The sequence below is a fragment of the Musca domestica genome, unplaced genomic scaffold, assembly GCF_030504385.1.
Source record: "Musca domestica strain aabys unplaced genomic scaffold, Musca_domestica.polishedcontigs.V.1.1 1, whole genome shotgun sequence".
In the NCBI taxonomy this organism is placed as follows: domain Eukaryota; kingdom Metazoa; phylum Arthropoda; class Insecta; order Diptera; family Muscidae; genus Musca; species Musca domestica.
The window spans coordinates 47,392,615-47,415,766 of NW_026712114.1; the positions used below are offsets into that span (position 1 = coordinate 47,392,615).

At 34.4% G+C, this 23,152-nt stretch overlaps 1 protein-coding gene across 1 annotated transcript in view; it reads right to left on the minus strand.

Moving 5' to 3' along the window:
- Nucleotides 1-23,152, minus strand: part of LOC101894331 (uncharacterized) — a 531,058-nt gene that overhangs the window by 388,789 nt on the left and 119,117 nt on the right. The window contains exon 2 of the mRNA XM_059123561.1: nt 6,186-7,861. Coding sequence (XP_058979544.1) covers nt 6,186-6,369 — 184 coding nt within the window. The 5' untranslated portion in view covers nt 6,370-7,861. The remainder of the gene's footprint in view (nt 1-6,185; nt 7,862-23,152) is intronic.

The window sequence follows — 23,152 nt, forward strand, 5'->3', positions numbered from 1 at the left end:
TTATTTAAGTAAAGTCCCCACATTGGAGTATCCCCAAGTCCACTTTCACATCTAATGTGTGGTCAGAAAAGAAAATTTTGTATTCTATTGAATTTTTAACCCCCAAGAGAATATTGGTTGGGAACGTAGATTTGGGATGTGCATCCATATGAAATAAATTGTGGAAACATGAACATATTACAAATATTAGAAAGTAGCACGGGACCGAATATTTGTTTAATCATCATTGAATTATCCTATGATGAAAATATGGACTCTATGCCATGTTTACGTTAGAACTTTTTGTAGGGTTAACTTACTTTGAGAGGATTTATTTGAAGTAAAAGTAATGGATATGACAATTTAAATCCAAATCCAGTGGGTTAACCCTCATATATATAAACGTACTTTTAAGGGGTCTCCAAATTACGATTTAAATGGCAAATAAAATTAATTCCCATCTTATCATTCTGCCCGCAATTATGAGGTGGATAAAACTATTTTTACTTACTTAAATCACGCGAAATGCTATGACATGCTATATTGTTCTGCTTTGATTTGGCCTCTATTTGTCATCTTGGATTATAAGGGGTAGAAGAAAGTTTTCAATGTAGGTCGATGTTTCGGAGTAGTGCCCATATAAAGAAGGTACCTCCTAATTTAACCACATTTCAAAGAGTTTGGCTAATAATGCGTATTAGGGGGGTGAAAATCTTACACTAAAATTTCAACATATCTACAAATTATAGAATTTTTATCCATGTTATAATACCCTCTCAAGTCCACCTTTTGGCGGACAAACAGACTGACATGGTTAGGAGGACTTATGAGGACTCTAATGCACAATCTAAGTTGCTAATGGGTTTAAAAAAGTAATTAACTTTGGCTATTCTTAAATCATTCAGCCCTCAATTATGTAGTATACAAAATACAGCAAATTCAAAATTACTGCTCATTTGACTGGAAGATTTTGCTACGATTTTTACCATATTAAAAATTAATTTGATCCCTTATATGGCGATAAGATTGATATATACTTTTTAATAGATTTGTATAGCACATCCACACAGTTGAAGCCCACGGTTTAAATATTGAAGCCCACTGGTTAAAAATGGGTACAGGTATTTTAAAACACTTATTATAAACATCTCTATTATAATACTAAACTAGAACACAAAACACTCAAAAAAAAATCCTTTGCATGTCTGACCAATTAAATGTGTGTTATCCTCTTGGCTTTATAAAGATTATACAATTAAGTTATCATCAAACGGATGTCCATTCCATACGTTTACATATAACTTCAGGCACAATGTCTTTGATCTCTACTATTTTGCTATAATTAATATTCCCTTGGGAAGGAAAGGCCTGCAAAGGATAGAAGACAATAAGTAAATATTTTTTTCTACTTGCCAGAATTTGTTTTGGCACAATTTGTTGGAGATTTTGAAAACAATATTTTTTTTGGGGCTTAAAACAAAAACTGAACTTGTTTTCTTGGCAATGTCAGAATGTAAATTCTAAAGGTTTAATATTTTTATACAAGGCGATAATTTAAAAATAAAAAATATTTAGATACTTTTTAAAAATTTAAAAGATTTATTTAGAGGATGACTAGCCTGGGACTTAAGCAATACTTTCGTTGTCTAGTGCCAATGGTGGAACTTTTTGTTCTCTTAGTCGAATATATAAGGTTAGTAATAAACAAGTAAGCAAAGTCTACAATCAGGATCTGATCAGTAGAATGAATATTCCCCTAAGAAACACTCCCATATAATCCAATGGTCATCCAAAATTTTAAACTTCAGCCCTGTCTTAATTCTAGCCTCATGCAAAATTCCGTCCAACCGCTATTGAGTTAGGAGCAGTGTAACCCATCCTATTCTTTGATATATTATATTGCATATATTTTGTTATACATCCGATATTTTGGATATCAGCATCAATGTAACGGTCTTAAGCGACCTTTTTGTGTATATGTGAATCCGCTAAAATAAAATATATTCGCAGTTTAGTGAAAATAGTCTATTTCACTCGATGACCATCAAAATTGATAGGCTTCTCAGCTCGGCCTTAAACTGCAAAATCAAGAAATTTTTCTGCTTTTGGACCATTTCTTCAAAACACAATATGTTTCAATTTTGACCGTGACTACACCTCCATGCAAAATTTCGTAAGCATTGGACCATACTTCCGATCTGTATCTTGACTACAATTTTACATGGACAGACGGGCGGACACACATAGCTAGATCGATTCAGCTCGGCAAGACTGTAACGTTCTATATCTTATGTCTATTTCGAGGTGTTACAAACTTTTTGGCCCTATCAAAGTTATAAAATTCGCAGCACATTATGTTGTAGGGTATCAATATGTGACATATATAAAGAGAAATCGGTTTCGGAAATAAAAGGGAACTTGCTTAATAGAGTAGAATGAATATTCCCCTAAGAAACACTCCCATATAATCCAATGGTCATCCAAAATTTTAAACTTCAGCCCTGTCTTAATTCTAGCCTCATGCAAAATTCCGTCCAACCGCTATTGAGTTAGGAGCAGTGTAACCCATCCTATTCTTTGATATATTATATTGCATATATTTTGTTATACATCCGATATTTTGGATATCAGCATCAATGTAACGGTCTTAAGCGACCTTTTTGTGTATATGTGAATCCGCTAAAATAAAATATATTCGCAGTTTAGTGAAAATGGTCTATTTCACTCGATGACCATCAAAATTGATAGGCTTCTCAGCTCGGCCTTAAACTGCAAAATCAAGAAATTTTTCTGCTTTTGGACCATTTCTTCAAAACACAATATGTTTCAATTTTGACCGTGACTACACCTCCATGCAAAATTTCGTAAGCATTGGACCATACTTCCGATCTGTATCTTGACTACAATTTTACATGGACAGACGGGCGGACACACATAGCTAGATCGATTCAGCTCGGCAAGACTGTAACGTTCTATATCTTATGTCTATTTCGAGGTGTTACAAACTTTTTGGCCCTATCAAAGTTATAAAATTCGCAGCACATTATGTTGTAGGGTATCAATATGTGACATATATAAAGAGAAATCGGTTTCGGAAATAAAAGGGAACTTGCTTAATAGAATGTATTGGCCAAAGTTGGGTATATTTTAAAAAAGGAATACTAAAAAATATTACAAATTAGTTATCCAATTGGAAAGTGAAAATGTAGCTAAAATCACCAAAATACCGAATATCGAGAGGTACCGTTATATGGGGGCTATACGAAGACTTGGACCTGCACAGACAATTTTCTGTTCCATTACAAACTTCAAATACCATCTTTGAAACATTTCCGGTGAATAATATCGCTAAAATCATCAAAATACCGAACAAAGGGAGGTACCATTATATGGGGGTTGTACCAAAACGTGGAATGGCCCTTTTCTAATACCAAAAGTCGTGCAGACATAATATACATTTGAGTAAAATTTTATCAACCTACTTCAGTTTGTGCGGAAGCTGGAGTGATTTCTACAGACGGACGGACATCGACATCGCTAAATCGATATAGAATTTTATGCTGATCAAGAATATATATATACTTTGTGGGGTCTAAATGTACGCTTCGAAGCTGCAACCAAATTTCTTTATGCATTTAAAGGACACAAGTAAAAAGTCATCAAGATGTATCTTGGAAGTTCACCTCACGAGCCAAAGCCTCTCACCCCAAAAGGATTTTTTCACCCCAGGCGTAAGCCCACAGTGTACTCGTAATATTTCCACAATCTGCGTCACAGTATTATACTTTCACGATCTTCATGGGAAGGTCCTGAAATATTCACTCATATAACAGTGTGAGGTATGTTTTAATATTTAGTTCAACAAAATGGGACCTATTTTTTATCGCGGTGTCCGAATAACCACAAAGTGTCAAAAAAAGGATGACGGCCTATAGAAACATAAGAAAGTTGTATGACCATATAACACAGTGATACCATCTTCTCTGAAGGTAACCATTAACCGAATATTTGAAATTTTTGTTACCCCATACAATAAGATGAAGAGTTTCTTAACTTCAGAGACCACAAAATATTCATATTCGTGATTAGAATAATAGTCTAAGTCGATTTAATTGACATTTTGAAGATATATGAACGAAATTTTTCTTTGAAGTTTTTGATGCCTCTACGGTGCTATATTGGTCTACCTTTAGGGCTAAGAAAGTACCTTCAGTTTTTAACCACATCAACTGCAAAATGATTTTTATTGATATTCTTGGGTTAGATATTCAATGTAGGTCCGCAATGTGGTATAGCCCATTATAACGGTAACTCCTGAATGGGTCCCTAAGCCCAAATTTCACGCTTTAGGAAATGAAGGGTTGGCCGATTTGGTCATAAATTTATTTTTCACATGATAGAGGGTATACAATTATCGGCGTTATTATACCCTCCACCATTCTATGGAGGTTATATTAGCTTGGCTAGACCGTCTTAGCTTCGCTAGATCGTCTTGGAATTTTACGTTGATCCAGAATATATATATGTATATATATATGTATATATATATATATATATATATATATATATATATATATATATATATATATATATATATATATATATATATATATATATATATATATATATATATATATATATATATATATATATATATATATATATATATATATATTCTGGATCAACGTAAAATTCCAAGACGATCTAGCGAAGCTAAGACGGTCTAGCCAAGCTAATATAACCTCCATAGAATGGTGGAGGGTATAATAACGGCGATAATTGTATACCCTCTATCATGTGAAAAATAAATTTATGACCAAATCGGCCAACCCTTAATTTCCTAAAGCGTGGAAATTGGGCTTAGGGACCCATTCAGTATTTACCGTTGTAATGGGCTATACATATCAATATATATATATATATATATATATATATATATATATATATATAGATATATATATATATATATATATATATATGTATATATATATATATATATATATATATATATATATATATATATATATATATATATATATATATATATATATATATATATATATATATATATTCTGGATCAACGTAAAATTCCAAGACGATCTAGCGATGACCGTCCGTCCTTCCGACCGCCTGTCTGCTGTAATCACGTAATCTTGTAATCATGTAATCTTTCAAACGAATTGACATAGAAGGTTAAAAGGCATAAATGCATAGTTTACCAGAAGGGAGGTTAAGTTCGTAAATGGGCCATGTCAGTCCACGTTCTTATATAACCCCCATATAACTGTACCTCCCGATATTTTCATGATTCCGTGATATTCGTTATTTTCATGATTTCAGCAACATTATTCACCGGAATCGTTTCAAATTTCGTATTGGAAGATCTTAATGACTACAACAACCTATTTTGTATGCAGGTCCACGCCTTAGTATATCCCCCATATGACGGTACCTCCCGATACTCGGTATAGTATTCTTCGTATAGTCCCGATTTAACAGTTTTCATGTAAGTAGTAATTTTCAGAGTTTTTTTTTAAATTTGTTAAGGTTCTTCCAAATGGTGGAGGGTATTTGAAGTTCAGTCCGACCGAACTTAGGTGCTTAGGCGCTGTTATATGTTAAAAAAATATATAATTTATATCTATTCTGTGTCTTGTCCTCTAACGGAATTTCCTCATAACTTTACAGAATTATATAGTAATAGAATGTACTTAATAGAAGCAGAGTGTCATTCTTTATAATCTCACAGTGCACAGATATAAGAGTATTAGTATATTTTGATCATCTTAATAAATTATTATAGTTCAAATAGCGAACATTTTTAACTCTAGAAAATAAATGCATTTACGTAACGTTACTACTAATCATATTTAACTCCGTTCCTTAGTTAAAAGCAAATATATTTCCAACTAAATTTCAAATTATGTTTGCATTTAATTATTTGCCATTTAATATTTGTCGTTTCAATTCGTATCGTTTTTTCAACTACTCTTTTTGCAATTAAATCTTCTTCATCCGTTTTTAATTACTATAATTCCACAGAGCTCGTTCTTTCGCTGGCTCTCTCTCTCTCTCTATATATATTTATATATCCCTCTACTATGTCAACATTTTCTCATCTATGAATCCCAATACCATAATCCACACTCACACAAAAATATGTTCTAAAATATACACAAAATATATATATATAGATTTCTGCTTACCTGGATCTTCGTCATCGTCCCAATCAATTTGAGCGCTGGTTGAACTAAGATTTGCCACAAATATCAGCAGCAGTGTGACAAGGCCCAGGCAGCGGCGCCATGTAAACAGCATCGATATTCGGCGTTGTTTTAACAAATCCATGTTGGCCATGGAGACCACATCGACAGCGTTGTGTGGAATCATTGTGTGTGTTATATTTTTGTTGTTGTTGTTGTTGTTGTTTTTGTTGCTGGTGTTGAAATTTTTGATGTTAGCAAGTCGATGGAATTTCGTTGTTGTTTCTTTCGGGTGATTTTATTTTTATAACGTTTGGCTGTATTATTTTATGTTTGTTTTGCAACTATTTCGATATAATTTTGTTCGGCTCATGTGTTCTGCATATAATTTATTATCTCTTGTCCAGGTCTAACACAAAGTGTACATACGTATGTGTTTATGTAAATGGGAATATCTGTGAGTGTGTGCGTGTTTTTTTGCATGTACAGGAATGAGGTTGTGTGTGATTTTGTTTTCAAATAAAATGTAAAACAAATACCAGCCAAAAAAACCAACAAAACAAACTAGAACAATTTTAATGTTTCCTGCTGGCGGATGTTGCAATTTAATTTCTGAAGCGTTACAATTTTCCAAATACCTTTTTCTATCCTCTAGTCTAGGCTTGTTGGATTGAATATCGTGGTACACACGTACATAAAGAGTGGTTGGTGGAATTTAAGAACGGATTTTAATGGATGTGTGTGGCCCAGGTTTTGCCTTTTTTTCGCTCACTCACTTACTAGTAGCCTATGCGAGTGTGTGTGTGTGTATGTGTGGCGTAATTTTGGCCCCCTGCTGCGTGACGTGGTTTGATTGTGGAACCCAGTTTCCCTTTTTTGTGATGGGTGTTTTTTGTTTGGTTGTCCTTGTATTTACTATTGTGGCTGTGGCTGATGATTATAATGCCACTGCTGTTGTCGTAATAGTGACTTTTCTGTTGTTGCTGCTGTTGGTGTTGTTGTTTGCGATTCATTGCAGTTAAGAAAAAGCATTTTCGCTTGTTAATGATGCAACAAGAGCCATTGTTTCTTTGTATGTGGACGCGCAGCGCAGAAGTGGTCAGGTGAGGATTTTCGCTGGCAGATTTGCTGTTTTACCTTGCTTAAGTTTTAAGTTTTGTATTAGGTACACTTGAGCTTATGGAGGATTTTTATATACTTTTCGGTTGTTCTGTTTTCTCCGGTGTTTATTCCTTCTCTTTTTTTTGTATATATATATTTGAGCTTTATTTAGTGTTTCCTCTGCAGTTTTGTTTTTGTAGTTATTTTAATTCTCTCATCCTGTGTCTTGTTGTTTTCAATTTTATTTTTTTTTTTTTTATTTTGTTCGTGGTTCATCCAAGGGGGTCTTAGTTATTTTTAACGCTAATTAACTTGTATTTTTATTTTTCCTTCTTTGTTTTCTGTTTTTTTGTTGCTTTGCCCTCCGTTAGTGCACAGCACTTGATTTGGAAGTTTCCTTCAGGTGATTGTTCATTTGTTCAGCAGCGATGGATATCTTTTGTTACGGTTAACGAGAAAGGATTTAATTTTCAAATGTCAGTCTTAGTTATAAAACTGATGGTTTTTTTGGGAAGGTTTTTGAAAAGAAAATAACGTTTCCAGTGGGGGCTACTGCTGCTGGTGGTGATAGTGATTACCTGCAATTAGAATAAAACAAAAAAGTGGAGGATAAAGATAATTTTGGAATAAATATTAACAATAGAAATTGTAATTTTTTATAAGAGGGTATTCGTTATACCAATATTTTTTTTGGCAAAACAAGTTTTTTTTAGAGGTATATTGTTGTTGTTTTTGGGGTTAAGGTTATAAGTTGTATATTGTATTGTATTTATACCCACCACACTGTGGTTGGGCGAAAATATATGTAACACCTCAAAATAGTGGTCCTATGCCCAAACTGTGGAATATTGATCACTACATCTCGGCGAGTTGAGTTGTTATTGGCTGCAAGTATGGACCGACCGTCATAGAATTTTCAGTGGATTTTGTAGTATTATTAAGTTTGTCATTCATTTGACTATAAAAAGAGTATACAATTGTGGTCAGAAAATTTTAGATTTAGATCTGTACGTTAGCCTGTGGAAATCACTCTAGCGTCAGAGCGAAATTTATTAAGTTTATACAATTTTATTCAGTTGTATTTAAAGTCCGTAGAACTTAGGTCCCCGATTTGGTATAGCTCCTACATTGAAGGTGTTTGGGTCATGCTGAACCCCCATATATTCGGTATTCCGATGATTCAAGTCATACATTTCATCGAAATTACATAACACAAATTGTATGTAGAGACCTATGTCATCGTACATACATACAGTATTTTGATGATTTTATTTATATTTTGGAGTTTGTGATTCTCTGGTAGATAATGAATATAGAGGTCTATTTTTTTGTATAACCCCATATAACTGCAAAACCTGACATTCGGCTTTTTGAAAAATCTTAGGGACATTTTTAACAATTTTTATATTTGCATGTTCCTTACAAATGGTGGGTAGTACTAAAGGTTCGGCCTGATCGAAATTTGCTGCATTTTTTTTACTTTTTGAAGTTTACATCGTTAACTTACCTTATTTTAATGAAACCTTCGGTTTAAGAATCCTTGGAATCATTGAATTTGGTTTTCGTATTCGGCAATACTACTGATAACAATACGAGAATTATTTTGGTCAAAAGTTGTATCCTCCAAACGATTCATCAAAGGGGTATTTTTGCTGCTTTTTATACCCTACTACCCTAGTAGATAAATTTTATTGGACCAATAACTATGAAATACCTCGAAATATTGGCCCGCACAGAGGTTGTTTTATATGGATCTTAATACCTTGCCGAGGTTAGTCGATCTAGCTTTGTATGTAAATAAATAAATTAAATAAAAATCAAATTTTCCATTACACCGGGAATATTTTTAATCCCGGCGAAACCACAAATAGACGAACAGGTCAATTCTGACCGTTACGTAGATGCTGATAGTAAATATATCGGGTCTGTGTAGCGAAATATATACAATGTGTACAAAGGAAGGGGATGTTAGCTAGAATGCTTATATCTCAAGAATTGACAAATTTTGTTAATTCAGAATGCCCTTTATGCTAAAAGTATAACATCTAAAAAATCGCATAACAAGATGAAAATTACGAGGTTAGTATAGATTTTGTAGTATTTTGTGACATTTTTTTATTTTTTCATATTTTTTATCGCATGCGATTTTTTCAATTTGATTTTTAATATTGAAGTGTATATTTTGTTATATTTTTTCACCTTACAACACAGGTTGGGGTTATTATACACAGATTGCAATTATCGTCCGATCCTTACGAAACTTTTCACAAGAGTAGGGTTAGGATCAGAAGGGCTAGGCCGATTGTTTTCATAGATGTCCCCACATATTTAGGGGTTGAAATGGACAAACAGCTAAAAATGTTCCTGATTTTGAAGCCATTATAAAGGTCACAAATAGAAATATTGACCACTACATTTGTGTGAAAAATACCAACATTACTTGCAGGCGATATCCGAAATACACAAAAGGGCGAACTTCTGGCTTTCTTATGCTGATTTCGTTGATGAATATACCCAAATATCGTAGATAAGCAAATCATATAGATCAGTCTAAATTTAGAGATACAGAGGTGCCTCTTGCTTTTGGAGATGATCGCAAAGTATATAGGGGTTGAAATGGACCAAAAACAGTAAACATTTTCTGATCACACAATTGAAACCAATCGACACGCCTGAAAAGAGAATTTATAACAGGGAAAAATTCTAGCATACTGGATGATCATTGGATTATATTTAGCTGTAATATGGATCACAGGAACTAACAGCCCGACGTAGTGCGTAAATATTGGGCAAATGTCACTGGTACAAATGCTAAGGGTAATATCTGGGCAGTGCTCCGTGACATAATTTCAATAGCGAAATCTTCCAAAATGGATTTGGATATAAGGGGGCTTCTAACATATTGTAGTGTTGTAGGGTGTCACATGGTCGGCCCCGTACGACTAAAGCCTTTGCTTTCTTGGTTTTAAATATATTTTCTATATATTTTTCGTAAAATATCTATTTAAAACGGCAAATTTGAAATATATAATCCAAATAGATCCATTATTGCAAAATGATTAACATTTATTAAGCTACTGTAAAACATGTCATGAAAACCATCAAAATACCAATATGATTACTATTATTAGGAATAAACCCATTAAAATATCTGACTAAATTTATAAAAATGTCGAATAGCAAAAGGGTTCCATTATATGGAGATGAGGTAATATGTGAACATGTACACAGCATCTTCGTGTTGGGGAAGACTATTCCATACAAATATTACTAAAGTCATGAAAATACCGAATATATGGGGGTCCCGTTATTTGCGGGCTATAGGCAGTAATTGACCTATTTACACAATTTTTTGTCTGATTCATTAGTGCCTATTAAGAACATCGGATTCCAGACAAATCTATTGTGAAATGTGTCTAAAATCATCAAAATACCGAATATCGGGTGGTACTGTTATATGGGGACTATACGATATCGTGGACCGATATAGCCCATTTTCGAACTTTTCCTGCCTGCAGCCAAAAGGCAGATCTTTGCAAAATGTTAGCTTCCTATTTGCTTCGACTCTATCATGACTACAACATACGGACAGATCCTATGTTGTATAATATGTATAGGAGAATAATTTCGATGAGTTACAAATGGAATGACAAATTTAATATACCCTTTATACCACGTATGACGGAGGGTGGAAAAAAAGTTATTTTGCTTCTATTTTTGGATTTATTATTATTTTTTAGCATACTAGTAAGGCAAAGGATATTACTACTTTGCCTTACTATTATGCTAAAAATAAAAAAAAATAAAATAAATAATAAATAAACACCATTTTTTTCCAGAGATCTAGTTCAATTCGGAATCGCACCGATCCTACCTAGCCACCAAATATTAAAATCGTGTACAACATTACACATTTAAACAATACCAGAAATATTATAGTGTCCCTTTAAATATTTAAAACCTCAATTCTAAGTCAACCCCCTCCCCACATTTTGCTTTCTTTATTTCATTACAAAACACGAAAATTGCATTCCTTCTACATTCTGCTGCACTAAGGATCCTTATTTACCTTCTGCATTAATTTATTCCCTTTAAGAACTCTTCGAGGCATTTTCTTGTTTGCCTTAACTTTTAATTCATATTATTTTGCACATTATTTTTTCATATATTTTTTTATATTTTTTGCATAATATTACAACCCCTCTTTTCTTTTCGATGTCCTTGGCAACTACACTGCTGTTGCAGGCGCTGACGCTACTGCTGTTGCTTTTTCTTTGCACAGTGCTTAACTTATATTGTATTCAAATGCTGCATTTCCTTCAACCAGCAACATTGTGAAAAGTCCTTGAAACATTTGTCTACAAGTAAATGAATTTCATTATTTAAAAATTTCCTTTCGTTTTTTTTTCGTTCGTGCTCTTGTTTGGTTGCATTCTATTTGTTTTTTTTTTTTTGCTTTTGTTTTTTGTGCTTCGCATAACTTTGTTTGATACTGAATTCCCTACACTTTTGGCATAAATATTTTTTTTATTCCAACTTTTTCTTTACTTTAATCATGGCCTCATTCTCATCGTTCATTTGCCGTTGCAACTGTATGGATATTAGTGTCTGTTTGTTTGTGTATGTGTGCGTGTGTGTGTGATGTTTTCCTATTGAAGCATAGTGATATAGAGCGCCTTCTGATGCGCACTTGAAATTATTCTAGAGAGATTTTGCAGTAGTAGACACATCCATTGTTCAAATATTCACGTATGTATGTGTGTTGGTTCTTCTGCGTCACTTTCAAAGCCCGGTCGAAATGCATCAGAAAAACGCATAAGGATGAGCTCAGGAAATGATCTGCATACGGATAAATGTACAAGTTGAAGAAAACTGGAACACCAAGTAGTGGCAGTGAAAGTGTGTATTTATTGCAATTGAGTTTCTATTTGTGTTTGTAAACAGTTATTAACACACATTGCATATACAATGTATATGATGATGAAATGATGTAGAGCTTCGTTTTCTCAATGAGGTTTTATATACACTGAGATTTTTTAAAAAGACTAGGAAGTCATTATTTTTTGTGGATATCAAAATCGGTACTCAAAAATTTCGATAAATATATATTTGTGCCAATTCGTATATTTTTGCCAATTAGAAGATTTTAACTTCGAAAAATCTTGTGTTACGAAAATAGTATGAAACCTGTTTCCAGAAAGGCTAAACCAGATTTAATGTCACTGATATTATCAAATTGAGTATTACCAGATTAAAATACAGCCCTAAACACTCGGTGATATTATTGCTGGTTGATATTATATACTGGTTTCGAAAGGGGACTGGGGAAATAGACTAGCAATTCTAAGGAGCAAATTCCAAAACCGTTACGAAAAAATACTCATGGTAAAATGCTGGAGTTCGTTATCTACCCATTCGAAGGAGATTTTTTAGATAAAAGACCTGAACAGAACATAATAGTTCTAGAATAGGTATCTTTTTTGTGTATTACACCTTTTTTTATCAAAAAGGAAGGAACTTATCCCTGTATAAAAGAATTTTAAAAGGCACTCTCTGTATAGAAGACTTCTTAAAGGTCTTTGTATTACAGAATACCTCAGATGACATTGTCTGTATCGAGGACATTTAGAGGGTCGTCTCCCCTGAAGGTATCTTATAGGAGACTTCTCTATATATATAACCTCTACAAGGTATTCTCTTTATCGAATATCTTCAGCAGTTCTTCCCTGTATATAATGCCTTCAGAAGTTCTTTTCTGCATAGAAGACCTCAAAAAGCCTTCATTGCATAGAAGACCTCTACTAAGCTTTCTCAGTACAAAATACAATCAGAAGTTCTTCTCAGTATAAAAGGTATTCCTCCTTTATAAAAGGTATTCCTACATCTGAAATATACATCTGTAAATACATCTCAAGCAGGTCTCTCTCTGCAGGAGCTCCTGAAAGTTCTTTCTCGTATAAAAGACCAAGTCGGCCTTTCCTGTATAGAATGCTTTTTGGAATTCTTATATGTGTAATATGAGGGGATGAGCATGAGATTGTTCTGCTTTCGGCTTATTACAATTACTTTTATGAAGAGGCTGAACAGACGTTTTCCGTCAAATTCGCCTACTTATATTTATGTGAAAGAATTCTTGACAGACGTTATACGTCAAATCTGAATATCTTCCAAACGTAATATTATTTATTAAGGAATATAATTTTATAATTACTTCCCCACTTATCACCAATTAAAAGCGGGTATGTTTATTTTATTATGTCTTTATTGAACAAGATTCGCAAGCAGAATGCCAGAATATCGACAGATCATCGTTACTTATAGGAATATTACAATGTAACAAAATAAAGTTAACGGGATCAAAATAAGACAAAGAGAAAACATAAATGGATTACATGTTGATTTGTTGTTGCAAAATTACGAATTGAGTGTTTCATTAACAAATTGAGTGAAACTATAATTATAGCAAAATGAGATTTTGTCAAATGAGTATAATGGAAATAATAACAATCATGATCATAAAAATAGCAGTGATATAATTAAAGTAATTTCATTTCAATTTAATATGATAAATTAAATAAAGCTATAGTGATGTGAACTAAAATATATTTTGGATGAGAGTCAGCACGTTACAACCTCCCCCTCTGCCATAGAAGTCGTCCCGACGATGTGGCAGGATCTAAGTCATCTTTTCCGTGGGCGGAGTACTCTTCTAGTGCAATCAATGGTTTCAGAACGACTTTTAGTTTCCTCATTGTTTGTTGCACTATTTGTAGTGTTACAGTCTTGTTGTTTGTCTTTGAAGATTTGTATATTATTGTTTGGATTTGTTGTTTTTGAAGCTGGGCGACCTCTCTTTCTTAGTGGGTATATTGGTTTATCAGTTTTACCGTCATACTTCGTTAATTGAGATATATGGTACGTTCCCATAGGGATTTCAGGATGTTCGATGGATGAAATAATGAAACACGAGGAACCTTTTTTATCGGTTATTAAATATGGACCGTCTCTTCGGGGTACGAACTTCGAAGCTATATTTTTATCAGCATTACTTAAAACGTGTGTCGCCACTAAAACTTTGTCTCCAATTTCCAAATCTTGACCTTTTCTACGCTTTGAATCCACATAAGCTTTGTTTCTGTCTTGCAATTTTTCAACCGATTCGTTAGCCTTTTCCATAACAGTTGCCATTTTCAACAAAAAAGGAGTTATTTGAGGTATAAAATTTTCGGACAGAATAACAGCTTTTAAATCGAGGTTTACTTCTAATGGACTCCTTAATTCACGACCAAATGTTAAATAAGCTGCAGAATATCCTGTGCTCTCGCAATTAGCAGTGTTCATAGCAAAACGAATCGAAGAAAGTTTGGAATCCCAGGATGTATGATCTGTGCCTACATATATAGCAAGTTGTGTTTTTAGGTCACGATTTTTCCTCTCAACAGGATTAGCTTCCGGGTGATACACAGGGGTGAAGGATTGTTGTATATTTAAGCAATATGTCAGTTTCTGCATGATCGCTGATATGAACTGTGGACCATTATCTGTATGTATCCGTCTTGGGACTCCGTAACGCAATATAATGTCATTTAATATGATTTTTGAGCAAATTTCAGCAGTAGCCTCTCTGATTGCAAACAATTCCACCCAACGACTGCAAATATCTTCTACTACGAGAATCCACTGATTCCCTTTTTGTGTACGTGGCAATGGACCAACGAGATCAATGGCAATAGTTTCGAATCGTTGTCTACTTGATACAGTTTGAAGGAGACCTACCGGTTTTAAGTTTGATGGTTTATAACGCTGACATTGCGGGCATTCTTTGACGTATTTGGTTATTTCAGATCGCATTCTCGGCCAATAGTAATTTTGCGTAATCCTGTTAATTGTACGCTCAATTCCGTAATGACCTGCCAATGGGTCGTCATGACATCTTTTTAATATATCCGAACGCATAGATTTTGGAATAACCAACTGTCCTAATTCAGAATCCTGATCAGAACAGTATCTGTATAGTACACCATCCACCAGAATGTATCCACGGCCTGTGTGTCGCAACACGTTATCATCATTGGTTTCGAATGAGTCTATAATATGTTTTATATCGCCGTCTTGCAATTGTAGGTTTCGTACATTTGCAGCACCTTTTGTGGGGAAATCTACTGATATGGAAAAACATTCACATTTAACATCAGTGTGAGTTTCTACCGGACAGGGAGGACGAGAGAGAGTATCGGCTACAACATTTTCTTTTCCAGGGGTATATCCAAATTTTATATTAAATGATTGTAGCTCTAGAGCCCACCTTGCTAAACGCCCTGTTGGTGATTTTAGTGAGAACAGCCATCTTAGAGGTTGGTGGTCTGTAAGAACATTTATAGTGGAACCTTCAATGTATCCCCGAAATTTCTTCACAGCCCAAACAACCGCTAAGGCTTCTCTCTCCGTAGTCGAATAGTTACGCTCGGCAGGCTGCAACAAACGGCTGGCATATTCTATGGGGTGTTCATCTTCTTTCTCCCCCTGCATCAGAACTGCTCCAAGCGCATAATCGCTAGCATCGGTTTTTAAATTGAATGGCTTATCTTCACTGACTTGTTTCAGGATTGGAGGAGACGACAACATCATCTTTAATGTCTCAAAAGATTTTTGCTGGTCTTCCCCCCAAATAAATTTTGCGTCTTTCTTTGTTAATTTAGATATTGGTTTCGATATATTAGCAAAGTTTGGGATAAAACGTCGGAACCACGAACAAGTTTGAAGAAAAGACAACACTTGCTTTATATTTTTCGGGCGTGGTCTTTGCATAATAGCGCTAGTTTTATTCGGATCTGGCATCAGTCCTTCGGCCGTTAAAATGTGACCAAGATACTTAACTTCTGACCTGCAGAAGAAAGACTTACTACGGTTAAGTTGGAACTTGAATTTCTGTATTTTCTCGAAAACCAATTTTAAATCCTTTATATGACTCTCAAAAGTTTTAGAGCATATAATAATATCGTCTATGTAAGCCAAAATTAAAACTTGTGGCAGACTGTTTCTGAGTTTATCAATAAGTCTTTGAAAAGTTGCCGGAGCATTTTTGAGTCCGAACGGCATTCTTTTGAAAATATAAATCCCAAACGGTGTAGTAAACGCAGTTTTGACCATGTCTCGCTCAGCCAATTTTATCTGCCAGTAACCTGATTTTAGATCTAGGGTTGACATGTACGACGTGGCTTTAGCTGCATGTAATAAGTCATCCATACGAGGCAAAGGATATTTATCAGTTACTGTGATGGCATTTAATTTTCTGTAATCTACGCATACTCGGATTCCTCCAGTTTTCTTTGGAACAATGACGACAGGAAAAGCCCATGGCGATTCCCCTTCTACAATAATGTCCTTTTGCAACATGTCATCAATCTCTATTTTAGTTTTTCTTTCATGGCTGGGGAAATTCTGTAAGGAGGACATGATATGGGAGCATTATTACCCGTATTTATATAATGTTCAATATATGGGACCGTATCCATTTTGTCTTCAAAAATTTCCTTTACATTTGTTAACAATTTTTCAATGACTTCTTTCTCTTGTAAGGACAAGTTTGTTCCTTCATCATCCTTCAGAACGAAATCAAACGCATTTAGTTCAAAAATGTCAACTGAATCCCTTCTTCGTTTCATGGGAGGAAATAATTTGGAATCAATTTGTGGCTGATAGTTTTGGGGAACAGAGTCTTCAAAAATTCGATTTATAGATCTAGGCGAGTAATCTGTGACGTTGTTAGAGGTGGTTGCATTGTTTTGTTCGATCAGTGATAAATAACTATTTACTGCATTTTGATCCTTTATGTTGGTATGTGTTATTGGTATCGAACGTATTTCACAAGGGTTATTCATTTTAAACTCGAAATTTTTATTGGGCTCATCTTTGAAATGCCAACATCTATCTGCCAGGTCCAAAACAATATTAGCTTGTTCCATAAAATCTATTCCAATCAGTGTTCGGTTATCTTTAGCTTTGGGTAAACATATAAAGCGTATTTTCCTGAAACGTTTTCCAATGAGAATTTTGACTATTGTGGAAAATACTGTTTCCTGCCGAGGTATTCCATCAGCTAAAATAATTTCTGCCGAAACACTTTGAAATTCGACCTTTCTTTCCTTAAGCTTTTGAAAAAGTTTATATCCTGCTACACTGGTTCGGGCTGCCGTATCAAAATACGCTTCGCCGTCCATACCATCTATATTGATCACAACTGTTGGTACGTTTCTGCCCACAATGGTAGTGGAAAGGGAATTAAAATCCAATTTTTCTGGACTATTTATTGTGTTTTTGTTTTTGTTGCAGTTTGGGCAATTCGCTCTAAAGTAGCCAGCTGCACCGCAACCGTAGCAATTTATTGCCTGTTCTCGTTCTTTGGTATTACCTCTCCTGTCCGATTCTATCTTTTTGTAGCATGTATCAATTGTATGATTTTTCTTTCGGCAAAAGGAGCATCGAATATTAGGTCTTTCAAACGATTCGGGCCTCGGTTTAGGCATATTATTTTCTTCACGAAACATTTCAATATCTCTAGCCTTATGAAGCAAATCTTGAAACGTTTTTACATCATCTCTAGATAATTTTTCCCTTATGAACACATTAAGTTGAGAGAAGATTATGTTGATCATAGTCTTTTCTGACAATCTATCAGACAGTTGAGCAAAAAGTCGACGTTTTCGACATATAAATGAGTCGGTGGATTCAAGAATTTTCTGCTTATCCTGCGTTATTTCTGCAAATATACGCCAATCGGGCTTTGGGGGAGAAAATGCTTTGCGCAAAAAATCAATAGCCATATCAAAATTTTTAGCCTCATGTTGGACTCCTTGCCACCATGTGGATGCATAACCTTCCAATAACAGCGGAAAACTTGTTAATGCTAAATAATCCGATACATTTTGGGCCTCTTTATAAACGAGTATTGTGGCTATGAAACCTTCCACTTTCGTCGTGTTACGGCCACCGTTAAATCTTGCACTACAGTTAACAAAAGTGGTTTTTGGTTCTGTTTTTGCATTAACGTTATTCATAAGTTGATGAAATTGGTCCTGGGTAAGTGTAACGTTTACGGGGTTGTTGTTAGAAAGGCTACTATTATCGACAATTGTGCTAGTTTGTGACATAGAAGATTGAGCTGACAATATGACATTCGGCGAAACATTTTCGTTACGCAATAGCGGATTCGGTATGTCATTACCAGGGTTTTGTGCAACATCCACATTTTGCGCAGAATTAGGGTCACTATTTGATCGGATTGGAGCAGAAAATTGACTTAAAGGAGCTACATTAGAAGTATTTGTGGTGGTACGTGGACTTCTCCTAGGTGGATTTGATAAATCACCATTTGAAGGCGATGCATGATTATTGCCTGAAGTGTTTGGCGTGTTTCTGGGGCTGCGACGAATCATCTCGATGTAATTCTTTTGTACCCACAAACAAATAAAACAAACAAATCTCCAAACAACAACTACAAACTGTAACAACGTCTTCAAATTATGTGGATTTTTATAGTTGGGCGCCAATGTAATATGAGGGGATGAGCATGAGATGGTTCTGCTTTCGGCTTATTACAATTACTTTTATGAAGAGGCTGAACAGACGTTTTCCGTCAAATTCGCCTACTTATATTTATGTGAAAGAATTCTTGACAGACGTTATACGTCAAATCTGAATATCTTCCAAACGTAATATTATTTATTAAGGAATATAATTTTATAATTACTTCCCCACTTATCACCAATTAAAAGCGGGTATGTTTATTTTATTATGTCTTTATTGAACAAGATTCGCAAGCAGAATGCCAGAATATCGACAGATCATCGTTACTTATAGGAATATTACAATGTAACAAAATAAAGTTAACGGGATCAAAATAAGACAAAGAGAAAACATAAATGGATTACATGTTGATTTGTTGTTGCAAAATTATGAATTGAGTGTTTCATTAACAAATTGAGTGAAACTATAATTATAGCAAAATGAGATTTTGTCAAATGAGTATAATGGAAATAATAACAATCATGATCATAAAAATAGCAGTGATATAATTAAAGTAATTTCATTTCAATTTAATATGATAAATTAAATAAAGCTATAGTGATGTGAACTAAAATATATTTTGGATGAGAGTCAGCACGTTACATATGTATAGAGGTCTATCAGAAGGCCTTCTCTCTAAGATTTTCTTCTCTGTATAGGAGACCTTAAGAAGTTCTTCTCTGTATAGAACAACTTAAGAAAGTCTTCTCTAAGGTGTAAAATAGAAGATGGTCTTTTCCACATGAAAATGATTTTGGAAAACCTTCAGAAGCCCTTATCTGTATAGAACACATTTAACAGTTCTACTGTCTTCAACAGATATTCTAAAGTTATTCCTTATATAGAACACATAAAAAAGCTTTTCCTTCTGCAAATTATCTTTAGAAATTTAATTGCTTAAAAAAGAGGACTTTCAAAAACTTTTATATCTACGGAAGACTTCAAAAGATCTTCTCTCTACAGAAAAGTGAGAAAGTTCTAAATTCTATAAAAAAATAATTTAGGATTCTCTTATAATTGTTTTTTTCTAACTTCTACAGCAAAAATTTGAGCATTTCGTTGGAAATGTGTTTTTTTTTTTTATAGAAAACCTTTAGAAATTCTTCTTGGTATAGAGGGGTTTCAGTAGGTCTTCTCTTTAAAAGGGTATTAAAGAGGACTTTCGTTTAAAGCAGGTATTAGAAAACTTTAAAAAGTTCAGCAGTTTACAAAAGGACTTTAGAAATTGTCTATGTACAAGGAGGTTATTTTCAAAACTTTCCAGATTCTGGGAAGATGTGAAATGTACTTTTCTCAGAGAACGTGTAATCTTTGGAAACCTCTTTGGAATGTCTTCTGATTATAGAATAACTTTTAAAAATATTTTGTATATTGACGACCCACAAAATGTATTTTCTTTAATAAAGACAATTAGAAAATCCGTTGTCTACAAATAGACTGACATCTAACCTTTAGGCCGTCTTATTAAATTATTACATGGATGCGGGAGCTACTGTTATATGGGGACTTTACGAAGACTCGGCCCTGCACAGACAATTTTCTTTCTTAGGCTGTAGTATCCATTACAAAATTCCCGAAAATCGGGAGGTACCGTTTTATAAGGGCGATACGAAGTCGTGTACAGACTATGTTCCGTCTTAGGCTGTACAAGGATGTCCATATTCGACGGACCCATCTTGCAACGCCATAAGTTTTGACAGAGATGTCACATCGCTTAATGACATACCGCGTTTGAAGCATCAGTCCAAGCAGATTTTCCGTCGAATATGGGCAACCCTGTAGTATCCATTACGAAATTCATATACTAAATTTGAAAGAATTCCGTTGAAAAAAGTCGCTGAACTCATCAAAATATCGAATATCGGAAGGTGTCGTTATATAGGGGCTATACGAAGGCGTGGACCTGCACGGACAATTTTCTGTCATAAGCTTAAGTTTCCATTGCGAACCTCAAATACAAAATTTGAAACAATTCCGGTGAATAATGTCGCTTAAATCACCAAATTACCGAAAAAAGGGAGGTACCATTATATGGGGGCTATACCAAAACGTGGACCTACATGACCCATTTTCAATACCAAGAGTACTGCAGACATACTATACATTTGAGTAACATTTTATCAATCTACTTTATTAGGTCTACAATGTATATTTCGAAGTGTTACAAACGGAATGAAAAGCTTAATATAGCATCCATACTATGGTGGAGGGTATAAAAAGACGATCTTCTATCCCAATTGTCTCTTAAATACGTTGTATACTTATGGCTGGTAGATTCACGAGCTCCATTTTAGTAAAGATTTTTGTTTCTGAAAAACAAACACGCTGGCGTCGAAATAACTTCCGCTTGGTCCACAATATCATTAGCCCCCATATAACGTTGCATCAAAATATAATGCTTTTAGCCCTCATATAACGGTTTCTCCATATTTTTGGTATTTTGACAGAAAATTGTCCGCGCAGGTCCACGCCTTCGTATAGCCCCCATATAATAGTATCTTCCGATATTCGGTATTTTGATGATTTTAACGACATTATTCACCGTAAATGTTTCAAATTTGGTATTTGAAGTTCGTAATGGATGCTACAGCCGAGAATAGAAAATTTGCTGTGCAGGTCCACGTCTTCGTATAGCCCCCATATAGCAGTACCTCCCGATATTCAGTATTTTGATGATTTTAGCGACATTATTAACCGGAATTGTTTCAAATTTGGTATTAGAAGTTCGTAATGGATACTACAGTCCAAGACAGAAAATTGTATGAGCAGGTCCACATTTTGGTATAGCCCCCCATATAGCGGTACCTGCCTATATTCGGTATTTTGATGATTTTAGCGACATTATTCATCGGAATTGTTTTAAATTTGGTATTTGAGATTCGTAATGGATACTACAGCCTATGACAGAAAATTGTCCGTGCAGGTCCACGTCTTCGTATAGCCCCCATAAAAAAGTATATTTGGCTGGAAAACCACAACTAAACTTATTCTAAAATTTGATGCTATTTTCGACATTTTATGCTTTCACTGAATAATTTAAAAAATGTGAAAATTATGGCGTTGACTTTGTTTCAGTTTTTTATACCCTTCACCATGCATAGTATGGTTCGTCATTCTATTTGTAACTCATCGAAATAATTACACGCTACAGTCGAATTAAGATAGAAAGCTAAAATTTTGCGCAGATCCCTCTTTTGCCTGCATGCAGGTCAAGTTCAAAGATGGGCTATATCGGTCAACGATGTCATATAGCCCCCGATATCCGATATTTTGATGATTTTCGATGATTGTTTCTGTATTCATTTTGTTGGAATTCACCATTACTCAATACACAATAATTCATAACGGTGTTTAAAATTCTTGCGTTACTCATGTTTGAGTTCAAGAAATGAACTCGATGTTCTTCCTTATGTCCTGCACATCTTAACCCAAGTCTCATATCCACATGTGGCTATAGAATTATATTCATTATTAACAAAAAAATATCGTCCTTATCGATTTCTCTGAAATCTATGCTCCAGTTTTCATCTCGACAAAACATTGCACCTTTGTTCATTACGTGCCGAGAGTAGGTGGAATATTTAAAGAGTGAATTTTAAGTAATATTGTAATTTATTGTTGCATGCAACATTTTGTTACTTTTGCTCAACAATTGCTGTATTTATTGCTGACAAAAAAAACTATCGAGTTTGCACCAGCTCCAAAAGTGGGCGAAGAAGAAGCAACAAAAACAAACAGGATACAACGAAACATAATACAATGCAATAACCAACAAACACCAACTATTGCTTCTGATTTTTTTTGCAAATGTCCTTGGTTATATTGGTGTGTGTAATAGTGTGTTTGTCTAGGTTGCATGTTACATTTTTTCAATAGTTGCATTGTTTTCTGTTTTCCTCTTTTTTTTCATTTGCAATGTTCCTCTGTAAAGAGGCAACTACGCAAGGGAGGAACTTTATTTTCTGATTTCATTAAAAAGGACGAGAGCGCAAAAAATGCAACAAGAAACTTCGCCTCTTTTTTTTAATGCAATGTATTTGGGTTGAATTTTGTTTTCAAACCAAAAGGAAAGCAAGAAAAAATAAACTAGGTTAAATTCAGATTTAACAATTGAATGAAAGCGTGACGACTGTTGTTATTTCTGTTTTGTTATTGTCGGCATTATTGTTGTTGTGCACTTTTTCGGGCTGATGAAGTCGGATTTCTTTGATAGACCAGTGAAATGAAGCAACCATCGAACCATTGCAAAGCCCATCAATAGAAGAAATGCTTACAAGTTTTACAAAAGTAATTTCAGTTGATTA